The sequence below is a fragment of the Mastigoproctus giganteus genome, chromosome 9 (genome assembly GCF_048544385.1).
Source record: "Mastigoproctus giganteus isolate SK-2022 chromosome 9, ASM4854438v1, whole genome shotgun sequence".
NCBI lineage: Eukaryota > Metazoa > Arthropoda > Arachnida > Uropygi > Thelyphonidae > Mastigoproctus > Mastigoproctus giganteus.
Window position 1 is genome coordinate 219453821 of NC_143583.1, and position 22255 is coordinate 219476075.

Consider the following 22255-nt stretch of genomic DNA (forward strand, 5'->3'; position numbering starts at 1 on the left):
ACAGGGTTGTTAATGACAGTAAAGACAGTATGCTACTAAACAGGATCTAGAAAAGTTAGGCAGATGGGCTGAGAAGTGGCAACTTAACATTGACAAATGCAAAGTACACCATATGGGTAGGTAACCCAAGAGAAACATACCAATTGTGTGGCACTACACTCAGGGAGGTGGAGAATGGAAAGATCTAGGGATAATTGTGCAGTCAGATATGAATTTTTCTAAGCAGTACAGATGGGCTGCCAGAGCAGCTAATGGAGTTTTGTCAATGATATTTAGGAATTTTGCTAGCAGACACAAGGAGGTGATTATCCTTTTGTATAAGGCAATGGTCAGGCCATGCCTTGAGTACTGCATACATATCTGGATGGAGGTCTCATTTTAGGCCTATGTAGAGTTGCTAGAATACAGAGTATAGAGAAGAGCAACAAGATTAGTGAATGGAACAAAGGGTTGCACTTATGAAGAAAGGCTTAAGTTCTGCAAGTTGCAGCATCTGAAGACTAGGTACCTGTGAGGTGATCTGATCGAGGTTGTTGTTGTTTGGTTTTTAGGAGCATTAGCAACTAAGGCCATATTGCTGCAGGATATGCGGTGGTCATTCCTTAACCTTTCCGCATCCTCCGTATTTGGTGGTGACAGGCTCGAACCCCAGTCTAATCAAGAAGCGTGTGCTACACGCTGCTGCTCCTTCCCACCTGGCCCTGTGAGGTGATCTGATCGAGGTTGTTGTTGTTTGGGTTTTAGGAGCATTAGTAACTAAGGCCATATTGCTCCAGGATGTGCGGTGGTCATTCCTTAACCTTTCCGCATCCTCCGTATTTGGTGGTGACGGGCTCGAACCCCAGTCTAATCAAGAAGCGTGTGCTACACGCTGCTGCTCCTTCCCACCTGGCTACGGAGGCGCCCCTGATCGAGGTGTATAAGGCCTTGAACAGTTTAAGCAGGCTCAATGCTGATGGGATACTTTTCTTGCTCAGATTAAGAACCTGAGGGAGCATAGATTCAAACTGAGGAAAGACAGTTGTAGAATAGATGTACAAAAGTTTGTCTTTAGCCAGCAGGTAGTTGATTGCTGGAACAGACTTCCATCTGTTGTTGTGGAAGTTGACAGCTGAAATAAATTTAAGACTGAACTAGACAAACATTTGGAGTGACCAGATGGGCAAAATGGGAAGTTTTTTTTTTTTTTTTTTGGCTGATGCTGTAGAAGCTTGCTTTTTGCATCATATGCTTCAACTAATGCTAATACTACTGTAATGAGACCTAGAAAAATGGCAGATGAGCTGAAAAGTGGTAAATGAACTTTAGCACCAATGAATACAAGATACTTCATTTGGGTAGCAGTAATTGCAGAATAACACACTAAGTGTGTTATTTAAGATACTTCATTTGGGTAGCAGTAACTGCAGAATAACACACTGAAGGTGATATAGTAAAAAAAGACCTAGAGGTAAATGTACAGTCCAATGTGAAGTGTCCTGACCTGTGTAGACAGGCTAATTAGGATAGCTCTTGGGCAGCACTCCAAACATATATAGGAATTTTGCTAGCAAGGAGGTGATTACCCCATTATATAAATCAATATTTAGGCTGTATCTTGAGTATTGCATACAGGTCTGGCAGTCTCATTTTAGGAAGGATGTGGATCTGTTGGAAAGGGTGCAGAGAATTGTAACAAGATTAATTAGGGACACAAAAGAGTACTCTAACCATGAAAGAATTCAATTCTGCATATCACAGGAGAACTCGGCTCCTGCTTGAAGTATTTAAAGCCTTAAACAAATTGAGTAAACTGTTTCTCACACAACAGCTGATGAAATCTTCAGTGTTTCTCACATAACAGCATGTAGACAAATTTAAATTGAAAAAAAAAAAAAAAAAAAAAAAAAAAGATGGTTGCAGGATAGACAAATGAAAATTTTCTTTCAGGCAGAAAGTAATTGATCACTGATTCCAGTATTAGAAATGAATAGCTTGAACAAATTTAAATAATAATTTAATTGGGGGTACAGATGCAGTATCTCCCCACCATGGATGATGCTATAAAAATTTCTTCCTTGCATCATTACCATTTGTACTAACAAGTAAAATGGGGAAAAAAATTGTACCTGTATTTATTTACATAAATTTACATATTTATTTACATTAAAATTTATTTACATAAATACTGCACTCATATTTATAAAAATTATGAGAAGCTTTAGAAAAAAAAATGTAATGCAAACAAATTTTCTGAAAAAGGAACAAAATTAACTCTCCTTTTCTCTTCGTTTGTCTTCATGGTAAGACATAAATTTCAAAGCATCTTGTCAGCAAGAGTGGCATGTACTTGTTGTTCCATGTATGTTAGTTATGTTAGTTTGTTTTTAACAAATCTGTCATGTTTACTGAGCTGATTTTTTTAGAAAGACTAATTTTTTAACATATGGATTGATGCGAACAGACTCAAATGGGGGAAAAAAAAAAAAGTCAGAATATAATGTTAAAATTATAAATAGATCAGTAAAAATGAAGGATTATAGAAATATGTGACTAGTATAAGCTAGTCACATATTTCAGTCACAGAAAAAAAAAAAAAAAAAAGAGGAGTATTATGTTTGAGAAATTCAAGGGCCTTGTCTACAGAAACATTACAAAATGTAAATAAACAACACTTGTAATGAATTCCATGTGTTTATTTTTGTTATCTGGCTTAAACTTATATAGGTGTAGGCATCCCAGTTAAACCACCTCCAGAATCATGAACCTATTCTATATAAAATGAAGTAACAGATTCATTTAACAAATCTCTGCAACTTAGATTTTTACCGTATATAACAGGATGGTCATGCTATTCGGTTTTATTTTAATTAATTTTTTACATTACACTGGTTTCCACATTAGCACTAGGAGTGGCATATAATGCAAGAAAGTAAGCATCACGCAAAAAAAAAAAAAAAAAAAAAACCTTCCCATTTTACCTATCCATTCCTTCCAATAGTTCTTCCTTGATATCTTGAAAGGATCCTGAAAAGCACTGGTGAAATTGCACAAATTTTGGCTGTTTGCTTCACCACACAATTCCAATGACAAGTTAATACCATAGAAGCAAACTATTAAAATGTAATATAAAAATATTAACAACTATAAACCTAGTATTTATTGACCCTTTAAATCTTGTTATTCAGGTTGTGTACCTCTTGATACTGTTCAACTTCCAATATATTTAGTGTTTTAGCACTCCAGTCCCTAGTAACTTCAGTTTCTTCCTTTTCATTCATCCAAATAATTTCATTTGTAGCTGACTGAATGAAAGCAAGGAGTGATTCAAGATCAGCCATTCGTTTGTTGGACATCACCTATTTAAATAATTAACAAAACAAAAAGTTAACAACATAATATAAATATTCAATAATATTTGCCTTTTTAAAAATAAACAAATAAATCAGTGTGTGTATGCACATGTGTGTGTGTGTGTGTGTATGCACATGCGTAACATAAATATGATAGGAAAGCATTTATTTTGCAAAGCTTTATTTCAATTATAAAGTTCTAATTGCAACAAACTTTGTCAAACACAAAAGGGTACTCTTACAAAGAAAGACCAGATTTCAGATTAATTAAGTAATACTTAATGCAAATATTAAATATTGCTATCATCTAGCTTTAATTATTAAATTTGAAGGATATTAGAAATGCATGCCGTGAAGGATATTAGAAATGCATGCATTCAGTGGCATTCAAATCAGATGGTTCCATCTTTACATCACTGACATCATTCAATATCAATGTTTAGGGAGAAAGAGGATTAGACTGGATTGTAGGAAGTTTTTTATTAGCCAGAGTGTTGTTGATTACTGGAACAAGTTACCTCCATAGGTAGTTGAGATCAAGAGTTTTAAGAAATTCAAATATCAACTGGACAGTTGATCTTTGAAAAAAGGAATAATTTATCAGGTGACGCACCTGATAAATTATTGAAAAGGGGTATTAGAGGGGAACAGGTGTGTTATCAAACACTGATGGATCCAATATCTTACTATTTCAGAAGATTTAGGAGAAGTCCTGTTGGCCCGCCTCCCTAAATTCCACTCATGCACACCTCGATGATAAGCCCTGTAATGTCACCTAGGTGGCAACGAATGTGTAGAGTGGTTCTCTTCAAGACGCCTGGTCAGCATGAAGAAGAAAAGACCAAACCCTCCAGCACATGACAGCACAACAAAACAAATGGCCCTTGGTCCCCAGCGGCTTTCACTCTCCCTCTTACGGAAGTGAGAGGATCAGAGTGGAAGCAGAGGGTGCTAAGAATCTCTGGGTACAACCAGGCTGCCATTCACGGAAACTGAACTTGGCCTGTTACAACGTAAGATCGCTCATCGGTGAAGACAGGATATTAGAGCTGGAAAAGGAATTAGAAAATGTGAATTGGAATATCATCAGTTTGGCTGAAACAAGAAGAAGAAATGAATCACTTATAAGTTTATCAAGTGGAAATCTGCTGTACACCAATGGAAACAGAGAAAGGAGTGAAGGTGAAGTTGGCTTTCTGGTCCATAAAGATATAAAAAACAACATTTTGGAATTCAAAAGTACACCCCAAAGGTGTCAAGACTACAACTCAGGATTTATAAGAGGCACAAGCTAAAGGTTATAATGATTTATGCACTAAAATCAAGCCATGATGATGAAGAGGTACAAGAATTTCAGTGTACAAGATGTACACTGAAATTGAGAGTCTTCTATATGAGCAGAAAACCCACTACACTATCATTATGGGGGCTTCAATGCTAAGGCTGGAAAGAGACAAAACAGTGCAGAAAGGGGAACTATAGGAAATTTTGGAATTGGTGAAAGACTTAGCATTAGCAGAGGCATATGATACATGAAACCATCAGACAAAAAAAAAAAAAAAAAACGCTCCCATTTCACCTATCCATTCATTACAAATAACTGTCCAGCTCAACCTTAAATTTATTTAGGCTGTCAACTTTCACAACAAAGGATGGCAGTCTGTTCCACCAATCAACTTCCCACTGGCTAAAGGCAAACTTCCGTACATCTGTCTTTCCTCAATTTGAATTTATGCCATCTCAGGTGATTATTCTGCGCAAGAGGAAGAATCCCATCAGCATTGAGCATGCTCAAACCATTCAAGGTTTTATACACTTCAATCAGATCACCTCACAGGTGCCTAGTCTCCAGACACAGCAATTTGCAAAATTTAAATCTTTCTTCGTAAGAGCCACCTTTTGTTCCATTCACTAATCTTGTTGCCGTTCTCTGTACTCGTTCCAACAGCTCTACATCCTCCTTAAAATGAGGTCTACAGATCTGTATACAGTACTCAAGGTGTCGCCTGGCCATTGCCTTATACAAGGGGATAATCACCTTATACCTGTTAGAAAAATTCCTGTATATAATTGACAAGACACCATGAGCTACTCTTATAGACTGTCTGCATTGCTCAGAAAACTTCATATCTGCCTGCACAATTACCCCAGGTCCTTTTCGTTCTCTACCACTGTCAGTGTAGTACCACAAAGTTGATACATAACTCTGGGGTTACTGCTTCCCATATGTAGTACTTTACATTTGTCAATGTTAAACTTCATTTGCCACCTCTCAGCCCATCTGCACATTTTCTAGATCCTGTTGCAGCAGCGTACTGTCATTAGTGTCCTTAACAACCCTGCCAACATTCGTATCGTCTGCAAACTTGGTATACCATCATCAATATCATTTATAAATACAGAAAACAACAATGGACCCAACACTGATCCCTGAGGGACTCCACTAATAACATTAGTCCAAGAAGAGCAGTGTCCATTGATTACCACTCTCTGTCTTCTCCCACTCAACCATTCCTTTATCCATAGCAATTTACCTCCAATGCCGCACAGCTCCAATTTGTTCAGCAGTCTTCCATGTGCAACAGTATCAAAAGCCTTTCTAAAATCCAAATATATGATATCAAAGTTATTCCCTGCATCCAGTTTCTTTGTGACCACATCATAGTATCCAATCAAATTGGTCAGGCAAAACTTTCCCTTAACAAAACCATGCTGTGTCCGAGCTATAACTGAAGACTTGTCTAGATGATCCTGCAGTGCTTCTTTAACCAGTGCCTCCATTAATTTTCCTGGAACAGAAGTGAAACTCACAGGTCTATAATTACTTGTGTCAGCCTTTCGTCCTCCTTTGTGAATTGGGCTCACATTTGCACATCTCCAGTCTATGGGTACCTCCACTGAGTCCAAGGAAGCTCTCATAATCATGGTTAAGGGTTTGCTTACTTCCTTTGCTGCTTCCTTTAATATAACTGGATAGATACTATCCAACCCGGGTGCCTTTTTTATGTTCATCTTCAACAATTTCTTCTCCACTTTCCTCTCAGTTATTACAAAATAATCTAGCTCACTGCCAAACCTTCTCAGGTGAATTAATCTCTGGCTCACTGCAAGAGATTAATTCACCTAAGATTAATTTGCATTTCCCTCCTTGAATAACTCCTCATGTGTGAATGTAGATGCAAAATATTCATTTAGTTTGTTAGCTACCTGAGTAGGATCATCAACAGTTGAGCCATCGATATCAAGTCGACCAAGCTGATTCATCCCCTTCCTCCTAGAGTTTACATAAGTAAAGAACTCTCTGCTGTTTTTCTTTGCATCCTTTGCCAAAGATTTCTCATAATTTGCTTTTGCCTGCCTAATCTCCTTTGTGACTTGGTTACAGACTAGCTTATATCTATCATAGGCTTCCATGTCACCCATTAATCTATATGTATCCTAAATATATATAATGCCTAAAGGAAAACACAGGCTTTCAGAGTTATCAACAAATTATGCAAGATTCAAGAGATCGACAACAATGGAGAACGATATCTAAATAGGGACTCAACCTGTGGGAAACTGAGAGTAGAATGGTGATGATGAAAACAGGTCTAAAAAGTGTAGCAAAGTGGGTTTTATTTTAAAAAAAATGAAAAATACACTTTTTATATGAAAAATGGATCATTCACAACTGCCTTCATAATAGATTGAAAATAAACGGTGGCTTCAAAAAGTGAACAGTTTTATGTTTTTATTAAAATTTTATTATTTTAAGGTTAAAGAATAGCATACCTTATACCAAGGTGTGTCTGTTGGTTAAAATGAAATTTGCATGCCCATCAGCAGGTTAAATGCATTGTATTATTTTAGAGTAGCGCCTTGTAGAAATAAGAAATACAAGCTTTCAAGTTATTTATAATATACTAAAGACTCAAAATATACTGGAGTTTATAACCCTTCAGCTTATAACAGCAAAAAAGACATATCTACTTGTCACCAGCCTTCCAAATTGCAGTTGCTTTGTTTTTACAAGTTAGTAACACATTCTTTTGTTCACTCATTTTCACTAGTTCATTTACCCATTCTTTTGTCGACATGAGTAGCTTCTTCGGTGGCTTTGAAGCTTTTATTCTTGCATAATATTACTACCCACTGCTTACTCTACTGAATCAATTTTAGTGACTGAGTTAACGTCATTTAAGAAGTGACATCATTTTCGTATCTTAGTATGAACTTACTCTACTTAAATATCTATTATCCTACCAAATCAATGTTAGTGACTGAGTTAGCATTGTTAAAGCCATTTAGGAAGTAATGTCATTTGCATTATTTAAAATCTAACAGCCATCTAATAGGAAGTAACGTCAATTGCATCATTTCTGTAAAAAAAATTTCGTTATCAATCAATTTTACTCTAGTGCCGCCATAGATGTTTTCACATCAAAATTGACAGCATTCAGTGCTTGCCAGTACCTGATTGAATCTTCGTTTTTTTGGAGGGTGGCAATTCTAAATGCTTCCATTGTCTTGACATTTGTTTAGTTTTGGGATCATAGTGACGATCCAAGTTTCATCCATGGTGACTAGCCGTGAAAAAAACTCCCATTGCTTTTCCTGGCACATCAACAATATTTCATGTGAGCATTGTGCCTTTCCTTCTTCTGGTAAGGGCTCAGAAGTCTGGGAACCCGTCTAGCAGACACTTTACTCATGTGCCACTGTTGATAGATAATGTTCTCCACAGACCACACACTGATTTGGAGCTCTGCAGCTCGTATTAGCATCAAAGCTAATACGCTTTGATGCTAATACGATGACATTCCAGGATTAATGCCTAAATTTTTGCAGCACTCTCTTCTCTTACAGCAGATGTTTGTCCTTAGATTTCTTCATCATGCACTGAGGTTCTTCATTCGGTACTTTGCAGTCACTCAAAGAAAAAGAAAAACAGGAACTGTCAGATCGTAACTAAAATTTGTGTGGTTGCTATACAGATTTCAAGGTATCAAACTAAAAAAAATTCATCTTTCTATCACAAGTACTTCTGGGTGAATACAAATCATTTTTGCACCTCACTTTCATAATTCCTGATGCACTTTAAGAGATGACACTGAAATGTTCAACATATAATATTTAACATCAGTTTTCAAGTTAATTGTTACATCTTAAGTAGAATATTTCAGGCAACTGTAAAACCTCTGGAGTGATGGATACTTTCACTTCTCATCAGGATTCACTGGTGAGAAATTCAGTAGAAATCTATCTCTACCAAACTGTTCAGCTAAATTATTCGCTCTCTGTTTAAACTGCTCAATTTAGGCATTATCATGAAAACAAAAATGAAAAATTCATGAAGTAAAAGGTGCTAGACGAAAGTAAGAAGCAGCCAAGTCAGCTGGATATTGCACATTTAAAATACCAATGAATAGGAAACAAGTAATGGGAAATTCAAAATTTACCTGTACTTTTTTTAAACTAAGAAATTATTATTTTTTTGTTTTTTGTAATTACTACTTTTACTGATTTTCTTTTTACACATTATATTTTCCATAAGCACAGTTTAAAGTAATTTCAAAAATAACAGAAATCGCAGGCAAGAAATATGCAATTTTTGTCAGCACTATTAATATATTTATATAAAATTAATTATTAAAATTTACTTAAATTAAATCAATTTACTTTAATGAAACCAATTTCAGTAGTACCTTCAATACAGTACCACTAGACAATATTTTACAGCTTCACAATGCAGTAGAAATCTCAAAACTATGAAAATTTATGAATATTTCCCTGAAAGCAGTCAACAGTACATGGGCAGAGAGAATACAAGACAGACTTTAAAAAAAAAGCATAAAATTTTATGTATGAAAATTTTGCATTGTGTTCCAGTAATAACTTACAAACATCAATTTCTTTCTCTTTTATATATTTCCTAGACTGTATGCTAAATCATACAGTAGCATGTATTTAGTTTTTAAGGCATATTTGATTGCTGAAATCATATGACACTATTTATTCCTCATATTAAAAATTTTCAGTGCTCATATCAGGAGCAGCATTCAAACCTGCAACCGTTTATTTCATAGACAAGTACTTAACCCATTCAATCAATCTTTCAGTACAAGTTTAACTAAATTGTTAAATTCAGTGATTATTTTGGCTTAATGCTGGTGAATATCATTCTGTAGAGATTACAGGGATCAGAAAAACTATTATAAAAATAATTAATTTCCCCAGAATACTTAGGCTATAGGCATATTGGCCTAAGTATTCATAATTGCCTAACCTTAAAAAAAATTGAATTTTCTATATTCCAAAATGAGCTATATCCCCAAGATGATGAATTTATGAGAGCTACTAAATTGTACTGTTAATAATAAAAGCACAGCTTAAAATGATCAGAGAAAAAATAAAGACTTACCAGAAGTTCAGAATATCCTTTTTCTAACCTTACTGCCAATTTTGAATAGAGTTCTAATTCTTCACCTCTGAACTGATTCTATGGGTTTAAAAAGAAACAGAAAGGGAAAAAAAATGTAATTATAACATCTCATGTACTAAGATGGCCTCAAGCAATATTTGAAATCTGTTAAATGGGAAATGCTCATAGAAGTAATTCTAAAAGATACTCATTTTTCTATAATTGTAAATTATTGTTTCACCTAGACAAAATATAATACAAATTATCAAGGAATACTGAATGTTATGACAAATACAGAGTAATCTGTAAGGAAGAGACCGTGCCATACTGGTCCACCACAAGAGTGCATTGTTAACATAAATATCACTCTGAATGGAATCATCAGCTAAATAAAAAAAAAAAATAAAAAATTATTACCTAATGACCTAAATGAATTTTTCATCAATATTTACAACTAAACATTCTTTTAGGCTTCACAGTACTATTAGCTCAAAAAACCAATACTGGGAACTAAACAATTCTGTGATCACTGAAAATGGTTGAAAGAGAAATTATCACACTAGAAGGTAAAAAAGAAACAAGATGCTAAATGAACTTAATCCAATGATATTAGAGGAAGCAGCAAGGTGGATTACCAACACCTATCTATTTTAATACTAATATTCTTTTAATTCAAATATGATCAGTTACATAAAAATATATACAATACATATAATGTTTTCAAGAGAGTTTTAAAAAGATAAAAAACTCAAGTCTAAAACTTCTTATATCTATTATAATTTTTGAGTTTATACTCTGGATTGTAAAAAGTTAAGTTGTTAACAAATCTATCAGTATTAATAGCTATGAATTTGTTAGTGTCAAATGATGCAAGAGAGCATGCTTCAGCACCATCAGCCAAAAAAAAAAAAAAAAAAAAAAAAAAATTGAATTTATTCAACCTACCTACTTCTACAACACCAAGTGAGAGTTTGTTCGAATAATTAACTACCCTCTTGACTCAAGGCAAATTTCCATACATCTACCCTGCATCTAACCTGCCTGAATTTATGTCCTTTTCAAGTGTGTAGTCTGAGAATAATTTCACCAGCACTAAACTTGCTCAATCTATTTAAAGTGTTAAACAACTCAACCAGATCTCCACACAGGTACCTGGTCTCCACATGATGCAATTTGAGGAAGTGAAGCATTTTCTGGTAAGAGTACTCTTGTTCCCCTCAGTAATCTCACACTTTTCTCTGTGACTGTTCCAACAAATTATATTCTTCCTAAAATGAAGTGTTCAGACCTATATACAGCATGCAAGATGTAGCACAATTACTTTATACAGTGTGATTATCACCTACCTAACCATGCTGGCAAAATTCCTGTATACCATTGGCAAGCCCCCCCCCCCCACCTTCCCCATAAGCTGTCCTGACAGCCTGTCTGCTCTGCTCAAAGAACTTCATAACTGACTGCTCAATTATTCAAGGTCTTTTTAATTCTTCCTATGTTAATTGGAATGAATGTTTTGTATGCCAATTGTAATAAACATGTTAACTGAAATTCATGCCACCCATATGAAGTACCTTGCATTTGTCAATATTAAACTTCAGTTGCCACTTCTCAGATCAGCTCCCTAATTTTTCTAGATCTTCTTGCAGCAGCATATCCTGAGTACTGTGATTAATCACCTGCCAACCTTTGCATCATCTGTAAACTTAGACATTAAGCCTGATATACCTTCATCAATATCATTAATAAATATAGATGAATATATAAATATGGGAGAGCCCACTGATGGCCACTAACTATCTTCTCCCACTCAACCATCTCTTTATCCATAGCAGTAACTTGCCCTTATTACCAATTGAATTTGAAAGTGTCTGCAATTTTGCCCAGACACGATAGAAGGGACTTGATGACGAGAGCCTTGTCGATCAATTCGGCCCTGGAAAGATTGTGCAAGGCTCAAGTGGTAGAATTTTTTTCAGCCTGGTCTATACTTGTTAACAGGGATGGAATACACTTAAATAGAAAGAGCACAAGAATATTTGCTGATGCTATCAAGGCAGTGTTAGGTGGGTCGGAAAACTGCTAGCTTGGGGGGAAAACAAGGACTAATAGTTTAACAATAGCCGCAGGCAGAGGTGAAGGTGATTCTTGCACAACTTCTATTAGAATAAGTAGCGACCTGGAGCGAGGGGTGTTGGGGGTTTCAGGGACGGATGGCAGTCATCGTGAAATAGGTGGGTATATGGGATGTGTTAGGGTAACTAGGAAGTGTTGGTCAAGATATCAAAGGTGGATATTGTTGGGATAGCAGAGACGTGGTGTCACACAGATATAAGGAATGCAGAATTGGAATTTGGGGAGTACGATGTGTACAGAAAGGAGTCAGGATAGAAAGGGAGGAGGTGTTATGCTATTAATTAAGAAAAACATAAAATCAAAAGAAGTGCACCCAGTTGATACAGATGAACAGTACACTGTTGAGTCAGTTTGGTGTGACATAAGCACTGCGAAAGCAAAAATAAGAGTAGGAGTGTGTTATAGGCCTAATGACTCGAATGAGTACAATGAACAATTGTACAGAGAAATAGAGTGGGATAGTAAATCAGAATGTCTTATAATGGGGGATTTTAACTTCCCAGATATTGACTGGAACTTGTGGGTTGGTCACTCACAAACTAATCAGACTTTTGTGGATTTATAGGATGATTGTTTTCTGCGATAGCATGTTCGAGAAGCAACCAGAGAGAGTAATACTCTTGATCCAGTTATCAGCAGTGATCATTCGTGTATTAAGAATTTGCAGATAAAGGAACCACTAGGTGGCAGTGATCACGGTGTACTGATGTGGGATTTACTTAAAGATTTATTACCATCAGGGGTAAAGGAAAGGGTTTTTGCTTCCGTAAAGGGAGTACAGTGGTCTCAGAAAGTTTTTAAATTCTGTACAGCAGGATCAACTAACGATGTTACCAGCAGTAAATTCTAAGTGAGAAGCATTCAAGGAATTAATCGTGGATGCTACTAAAAGCTTCATACCTATTAAGAAATATTGTTCAAGGTTTAGGCCTAAATGGTTATCAAATGGGACTCGTAACAGAGAAAAAAAATGCATGGGATGCATATAAATTATCAAGCGACTCAGAAGCCTATGGCAGATATAAGTTAATCTGTAATCAGGTCACAAAGGAGGTTCGGCAGGCGAAGGCAGATTACGAGAAATCCTTGGCAAAAGATGCTAAGAAAAACAGCAAGGATTTCTTTACTTATATAAACTCTAAAAGGAAGGGGATGAATCTGATTGGTCCACTTGACATCGATGGTTCGACTGTTGATGATCCTGCTCAGATAGCAAACTAACCGAATGAGTATTTTGCATCTACATTCACACATGAGGAATTATTTAGGTTTGAAAATGGCAGAAGGTTATCAAATTGTAGCAGGATACTTACTTATTTTGTAATAACTGAGAGCAAAGTGGAGAAGAAATTGTTGAAGTTAAACATAAGAAAAGCACCTGGGGTGGATGGGATCTATCCAGTTATATTAAAGGAGGCAGAAAAGCAACTAAGCAAACCCTTAGCCATAATTATGAGAGCATCCTTGGACTCAGGGGAGGTTCCCACGGACTGGATATGTGCAAATGTATCCCCAATTCACAAAGGGGGATTGAAGGGTGGCACGAGTAATTATGGACCAGTTAGTTTAACTTCTGTTCCGGGTAAAATAATGGAGACACTGGTTAAAGATGCATTGCAGGATCATTTAGACAAGACTGCAGCAATAATTCAGACACGGCACGGGTTTGTTAACAGAAAGTCTTGTCTGACAAATTTGATAGGATATTATGATGTTGTTACAAAGAAAGTGGATGCAAAAAATAATTTTGATATCATATATTTGGATTTCAGGAAAGCTTTTGACACTGTTACGCATGGAAGACAACTGTACAAATTGGAGCAGAATGGTATTAAGGGTAAGTTGCTACAATGGATAAAAGGATGGTTAAGTGGGAGAAGACAGAGGGTGGTAATCAATGGGTACTGCTCTGCATGGACAAATGTTATTAGTGGAGTCCCACAGGGTTCGGTGTTGGGTCCACTGTTGTTTTGTTATTTATCAATGATATTGATGAAGGTATATCAGGCTTAATGTCGAAGATTGCAGATGATACCAAGGTTGGCAGGGTTGTTAATGACAGCAATGGCAGTGTGCTACTGCAACAGGATGTAGATAATTTGGGCAGATGGGTTAAGAAGTGGCAACTGAAGTTTAACCTTGACAAATGCAAATACTGCATATGGGTAGAAGTAACCTCAGAGAAATGTACCAACTGTGTGGTACTACACTTAAGGTGGTAGAAAATGAAAAAGACCTTGGAGTAATTGTGCAGTCAGATATGAAGTTTTCTGAGCAATGCAGACAGGCTGCCAGGGCAGGTCATGGGGTTTTGTTAATGATATATAGGAATTTTGCTAGCAGGGAAAAGGAGGTGATTGTCCCTCTGTATAAGACAATGGTCAGGACGCGGCTTGAGTACTGCGTACAGGTCTGGAGGCCTCATTTTAGGAAGGATGTAGATTTGCTTGAGTGTGTACAGAGAAGGGCAACAAGATTGGTGAGAGGAATGAAGGTATCCTCTTACCAAGAGAGGCTTAAGTTCTGCAAATTGCAGTGGCTGGAGACTAGGCACCTGCGCGGTGATCTGATTGAGGTGTATAAGGCCTTGAATGGGTTGAGCATGCTGAATTCTGATGAGATCCTTCCACTTGTTCAGATTACGAACCTAAGGGGGCATAAATTCAAATTAAGAAAGGACAGATGTAGAATAGATGTGCGGAAATTTGCCTTTAGTCAGCGGGTGGTTAATTTCTGGAACAAACTACCATTTGTCATTGTGGAAGTTGATAGATTGAATAAATTTAAGGAGGAACTGGACAGGCATTTGGAGGGAATGGTGTGATTTTTTTTTTTTTTTTTTTGGCTGATGCTGCATAAGCTCATACACTTGCTTTCTTACATCACATGCCACCACTACTACTACCACACTGCTCCGATTGGTACAGCAGTCTTTTATATGCAACAGTATGAAAAACTTTCTGAAATCTATATATAATGTCAAAATTATTTTTTGCATCCAGTTGTTACGACAACATAGTATCCAACCCGATTGGTCATGCAAGATGGTCAATTAAGAAATCCATGCTATGATTCCAGCATATTGAATTTCTGTCTAAATGTTACCACATTACTTCTTTAACTAGTGATCCCATTATTCTGCCTGGAACAGAAGTCAAAGTAAAAGGTCTGTAAATACTCAAGTCACCCTTTTCTTACCCCTGTGTGAACTGGAGATAAATTCACACCTCCATTTCATAGAGGTTGAATTAGGTGGTGATGATCAGTGAGTTATTGAATTCTGTGCTCCATTAAAATATTCAAATATCACAGTAAACCTGAAAGGATTATACATGAATTACATATCAACAGAGAGCTTATGATGATTGGAATCTGGATATAGAGTCCACTAAAGAAATCCTGGGCAGGTAACATGTTTATTCTTAATTTTCAGGCATGTACGCTTCAATTTTTTTGTTGAAACGAACAGTCAGTCTATAGTTGACTCAGCAGTGGAACAAAGCAATAGGCACTTAAGACAATACAGTGCTTAACAAGGTCAAGGACAACATCATGTGGCGACCAAGTTAGGGATTATACTCTCCCCACCCCACCCCACCCCAACTGTACTTTTCTTCTATTATGCTCACAGGCAGGAAGTTGCTTTACTGTGAGATATTTTAGGAATTTGTGGTATTTTGTGTGAACTTACAAACGAAGCTAAATGAATTGGATGCAATAAATTTTCATTTTCAATGAGTGGTGACATGGCCGCGGTTTCCAAAGTGGCACAATTTGGAAACAGTGGCCATGTCACCTCTCACTGAAAGCGAAAACCTAAAGGCACTCAATCAGGAGATACAAAATAGAACAGATCTCCGTGATAGGATTATAAATACCTGCCCGGCTTTTGTGATGAATTCAGATGCGGCCAGACGAGAGAAATCAAAGGAACTGATGGGATCCAAGGTTATCGCTTCTCAGCTGATAAGGGAGCCAGACTTGTCATGTTCAGAACTTAATCATTCTGGGGCACCTAATCAGAACCTAATCATTCTGCTTCTCCTTTTCCTAGATCATACGCAGACACTGTTTGAATTTCGGTACAAAAGACTGGACAACCGACAGCTAAATCTGATAATACTCTTATTCTTCAGGCTTCAGACACCAGAGGGTGCAAAAACAGTGGGAGATGTTAAAAATCTTGTTACTAAGACCCTCAAGTCTGATCATAAGACTTAAAATTAAGTCCTTAGGTATGATACAAAATAAAGGAGTTATTATAGAAACTACCAAGACAGATTTAGAAAATTTATCTGCTTCTGATTCTTTTGCTTAGGCTGGCATCTCTATCAGACCCCCTCGCATTGGAAAACCCATCTGTGCTTATTCACGACGTTCCAAAGGATTTAACTAAAGACAAAATAATCGAAAATCTTCATGTGAAAAACTTGGCTGACAATGGATTTTCCTTAGAGGAATGTAAACAGGAAATTGCTCTCAGATTTACTACCCGTGCGAAATCGTCATCACTTGTGAAATGGGTAGTAAGCTTCTCGCCAAAAATGTACAAATGCATTCTGTCACAAGAAAGGATTTTCTTATCTTGGAGTTCTCACAAATTTCGTCAGTTTACAATTGTAACAAAGTAGTAGTAGCAGTAGTAGTAGTAGTGGCATGTGATGCAAGAAAGCAAGTGTATGAGCTTATGCAGCATCAGCCAAAAAAAAAAAAAAAAAAAAAAACAATTTCACACCATTCCCTCCAAATGCGTGTCCGGTTCCTCCTTAAATTTATTCAACCTATCAACTTCCACAACAACAGATGGAAGTTTGTTCCAGAAATTAACCACTCGCTGGCTAAAGGCAAATTTCCGCACATCTATTCTACATCTGTCTTTTCTTAATTTGAATTTATGCCCCCTTAGGTTTGTAATCTAAACAAGTGGAAGGATCCCATCAGAATTCAGCGTGCTCAACCCATTCAAGGCCTTATACACCTCAATCAGATCACCGTGCAGGTGCCTAGTCTCCAGTCACTGCAATTTGCAGAACTTAAGCCTCTCTCTTGGTAAGAGGATCATTTCATTCCCCTCACCAATCTTGTTGCCGACCATTATGCCCGCAGTGGTCGCGTTTTCTCTGAGTGCCCTCATAAGGAAGAGGTGGCTTGCTGCATAAACTGCAAGCCACATAAACAGGAATACAGTCATTCTATAAAGGACAGTGAATGTGCTGAAGAGCAATAGAAGCTGCAAGAATAAGGACCGCTTATGAATAATTTGTCTCATTAATATACAAGATTTAGGATTCTGGTCAACAATCTGTTGACCAGAATCCTAAATCTTGTATATTAATTCTTAATGAATCTTTAGACGTCAAGGTTCTTCGTGGATTTTGCACTCAGTTCTCTAACAGCGTTCTTGTCACACACACACTCCTTAATGAATTTTTACTTAATTTCTCTCTACTGCCCTCCATTGGAAGACTTTATTCCCTCTCTTGCTTATCTTCAAACTGTAATAAATACTTTGGGACTGAACAGTAATGATCTCATCGGACGTCAATGCAAAATCAAACTTTTGCCACAGCTCTTCTACAGATGCACGTGGCCTTCTCTTGGAGGAGTTCATAATTAATCATTGTTTTTCAATTCAAAATAAGCCTAGCTAAGAATACAAATAGGTGCATGTATACTTGCGTGTACACAAATGTTAGGAGTTTAGTAAATAAATTTGATGAATCTGAGGTATTGCTCAAAACATCAAAGGCAGATATTGTTGGGATTTCAGAGACGTGGTGTCACACAGATATAAGGAATGCAAAACTGGAATTTGGGGAGTACAATGTCTACAGAAAGGATAGACAGGATAGGAAGGGAGGAGAGGTTATGCTATTAGTTAAGAAACACAAACTCCAAGGAAGTGAAGCCAGTCGACATCACTGGACAGTGCAGTGTCGAGTCAGTATGGGGTGACATAAGCATTGGGAGATCAAAATTCAGAGTAGGAGTGTGCTATAGGCCTAATGACTCATGAGTATAATAAGAAACTGTACAGGGAAATAGAGTGGGCCAATAAATCAGAGAGTCTTATAATGGGGGATTTTAATTTCCCAGATATTGACTGGAATTTGGGGGCTGGTCACTCACACACTAGCAAGGCTTTTGTGGATTTATTGGATGCTTGTATTCTACATCAGCATGTTTGGGAGGCAACTAGAGGGAGTAATACTCTTGATTTGATTATCAGTAGTGATTCTTCATGCATTAAGAATCTGCAGATAAACGAACCACTAGGTGGCAGTGATCACAGTGTGCTGAAGTGGGATTTACTCAAAGAGGTAACTACCATTAGGGGTAAAGGAAAGGGTTATTGCTTTCATAAAGGCGACTACGATGGACTGAGACAGTATTTAAATTCTATACAGTGGGACCAACTGATGATGTTACCAACAGCAAATTCAAAATGGGAAGCATTCAAAGAACTTATCTTGGAAGCTACTAGGCTTTCCATACCAACTAAGAAATATTGTTCAAGGTTTAGGCCTAAATGGATGTCAGATGAACTAATAAGACATATGGCAGAGAAGAAAAATGCATGGGATACATACAAATTAACACGTGACAGAGAAGCCTATGACAGATACTAGTTGATCTGTAACCAAGTTACAAAGGAGGTTAGGCAGGCGAAGGCAGATTACGAGAAATCTTTGGCAAGGGATGCAAAGAAAAACAGCAAAGAGTTCTTTACTTATGTATGTTCTTTACTTATGTTCTTTATTTATGTAGACTCTAGAAGGAAGGGGATGAATCAGATTGGTCCACTTGATATCGATTGGTCAACTGTTGATGATCCTGCTCAGGTAGCTAACAAACTAAATAAATATTTTGAATCGACATTCACACATGAGGAGTCATTCAGTGAGGGGAATGCCAGAGGTATATTCAACTCTGGCAGTAAGCTAGAGAATCATGTAATAACTGAGAGTAAAGTGGAGGAGAGATTGTTGAAGATAAACACAAGAAAGGCACCTGGGGTGGATGGGATCTATCCAGTTATATTAAAGGAGGCAGCAAAGGAAGTAAGCAAACCCTTAGCCATAATTATGAGAGCTTCCTTGGACTCAAGGGAGGTACCCACAGACTGGAGATATGCAAATGTGACCACAATTCACAAAGGAGGATCAAAGGCTGACACAAGTAATTATAGACCTGTGAGTTTAACTTCTGTTCCAGGAAAATTAATGGAGGCACTGGTTAAAGAAGCACTGCAGGATCATCTAGTCAAGACTTCAGTTATAGCTCGGACACAGCATGGTTTTGTTAAGGGGGGAAGTCTTGCCTGACCAATTTGATTGGATAGTATGATGCAGTCACAAAAGAACTGGATGCAGGGAATAACTTTGATATTATATACTTGGATCTTAGAAAGGCTTTTGATACTGTTGCACATGGAATACTGCTGCACAAATTGGAGCAGTGTGGCACTGGAGGCGAATTGCTGCTATGGATAAAGGGGTGGTTGAGGGAGAGAAGACAGAGAGTGGTAATCAATGGACAATGCTCATCACGGACTAATGTTATTAGTGGAGTCTCTCAGGGTTCAGTGTTGGGTCCATTATTGTTTTCTGTATTTATAAATGATATTGATGGTATATCAAGCTTAATGTCCAAGTTTGCAGACAATACAAAGGTTGGCAGGGTTGTCAAGGACACTACTGACACTATGCTGCTGCAACAGGATCTGGAAAGGTTGAGCAGATGGGCTAAGAGGTGGCAAATGAAGTTTAACATTGACAAATGTAAAGTATTACATATGGGAAACAGCAACCCCAAAGCAACGTATCAACTTTGTGGTACTACAGTGACAGTGGTAGAGAATGAAAGGGACCTGGGGGTTATTGTGCAGGCAGATATGAAGTTCTCTGAGCAGTGCAGACGGGCTGCAAGAGAACTCATGGTGTATTGTCAATGATATATAGGAATTTTTCTAGCAGGGATAAGGAGGTGATTATTCCCTTGTATAAGGCAATGGTCAGGCCACACCTAGAGTACTGTATACAGGTCTGGAGGCCTCATTTCAAGAAGGATGTAGAGCTGCTGGAACGAGTACAGAGAAGGCAACAAGATTAGTGAATGGAACAAAAGGGTTGCTCTTACGAAGAAAGGCTTAAGTTTTGCAAATTACAGTGTCTGAAGACTAGGCACCAGCGAGGTGATCTGATAGAGGTGTATAAAGCCTTGAATGGTTTGAGCATGCTCAATGCTAATAGGATTCTTCCTCTTGCTCAGAATAATCACCTGAGAGGGCATAAATTCAAATTGAGGAAAGACAGATGTAGGATAGACGTGCAGAAATTTGCCTTTAGCCAGCGGGTGGTTGGTTGGTGGAACAGACTTCCATCTCTTGTCGTGGAAGTTGATAGCCTAAATAAGTTTAAGGCTCAGCTGGACAGGTATTTAGAATGAACGGAGAGGTGAAGTGGAAGTGTTTTTTTTTTTTTTTGGCTGATGCTGCATAAGCTTGCTTTCTTGCATCAAATGCCTCTACTAATGCTAATCGCATTCATACTTTTTCAGGTAATGCAGGAGAATCTAATATAGATATAACGATGACAAACTTTCACTTTGATTTGCAGCTTACTAACTGGACTGTGTATGGACTGGTGTACCAATGACCATAGAGTCATCTATTATGTGCTTTCCCCTGATTCTGGCGTTCCATCTTCGTGCACTTTCTCACAGCCAGAATTAATAAGATTAATAAGATTCCAGTCTGGGCAGCCAGACTGGAATACGTTTGACTCTTCCATTCTTCTGGACCTTGATGAACAGACACTTGCTTCTTTGAAACTTCACCTATTTCTCATCAAGTGAACTATATTCAAAATGCTATAATAAAAGCAACCTCTAGAAAAAAGAGGGTTGATCAGAAGACGTGTGTGTTCATGGTGGACGCAGGAGTTATCCCAGTTAAGAAGGCAAGCTCATCAAGCCCATAGGTATTACCAAAGGCATACAGACTGGCTCCAAGCGGACGTTATTAAGTAAACTGCATCCATTATCAATCCGTTGCAGGATGGAAGTCTCCTCAACGATTCATGTTGAGGGAGATGGACCATAATCTGCCACGCTGGTCCAGTGCGGGTTGACAGATCGACCGTATTTAGCAGTCAGGGGCTTGAACCCCGGCCTGCTCAAAGAGCGTGTGGTGCTTCACTCCCACTCCTGATCACTCAGTTACAGAGGCGGACGTTAATAGTTTTTACCAACAGTATTCTTCATTGAGGAAAAAGCTGTGTGAAGGCCACTGCCTCTCGAAAGCATGAAACGGGGATGAATTTCGTTCACGCCTCTGGAAATGCTAACCCTTGGGATCTTCTATACAAGATTGTTAGAGGAAAGACCTTTGATTCTAACATATTTGGCTCAATTGTGGCAGACTCCGTGGAAACACTGAACTGGCATGATTCTGCAAATGCAATCTTAGATGCTCTTTTTCCATTGGATGATCCTACCTCAAACTTTGCTGTTCATTCTAAAATTCAATCAGACAATGAATCTTATGTGCCCTCAACAACCACTGAACATTTTACGTTATATGAACTTCAGGCTGTCTCGCATAAAGTTAATTTTCAGAAGTGCCCAGGACTAGATCTTGTAGAAAACATTTTTATTATCAGAGTGGTGAAATTAATATCTTATGTTCTTCTAAACTTATTCAACAGATGCCTTCAGGAAGAAACTTTTCCAGAAATTTGGAAAGTCGCTCTAGTTAAGTTGATCAGAAAGCCAGATAAGCCTTCTGGAGTGGATAGATAGCACAGGCCAATTGCTCTGCTGGCTAATTTGATAAATTGCTAGAGCGACTACTGGCCATTAGATTGAATAACCTACTGATAGAACAGGATCTGCTTTCAGTCAATATGGGTTCGGATGTTCTTGCACGGATGCTCTTGTGGACTTTGTCTCTTCAGTTCAAAACTCAGTACATAAATACACCCTGGCTGTTTTCATCGACTTAGAGGGTGCCTTCAACTCCCTTTGGTGGGAGAGCATCCTGGAGCATCTGCGATGCTCCAACCACCTTTACTTTTTAATCCATAATTACTTTGCCAACAGAACCATAATAGTCAAGGCTAAACATGGCCAAGTATCAAGATCAGTATCTAGAGGGTGCCCACAGGGCTCTATATTGTGTCCTTTTACATGGAACATGGTGCTGCAGCAGTGGCTCTCCCGATCTTTCAATATCATCAAAATAATTGCATATGCAGATGATCTTACCATCTTGGTAAATGGTAACTCTACGGCCGATCTTGAAACTACAGCAAATTTTGTTCTCCGGGATCTCTACGATTGGACTGTTACAAATAAGCTTAAAATCAGCTTGTCAAAAACAAAAATG

At 37.7% G+C, this 22255-nt stretch overlaps 1 protein-coding gene across 1 annotated transcript in view; it reads right to left on the bottom strand.

Moving 5' to 3' along the window:
• shot (dystonin-like protein short stop) overlaps positions 1-22255 on the bottom strand; it is a 1739701-nt gene that overhangs the window by 1477684 nt on the left and 239762 nt on the right. Inside the window, exons 12-13 of the mRNA XM_090380932.1 lie at positions 9736-9813; positions 3177-3338 (exon numbers count right to left, since the gene is read on the bottom strand). Coding sequence (XP_090237058.1) covers positions 3177-3338; positions 9736-9813 — 240 coding nt within the window. The remainder of the gene's footprint in view (positions 1-3176; positions 3339-9735; positions 9814-22255) is intronic.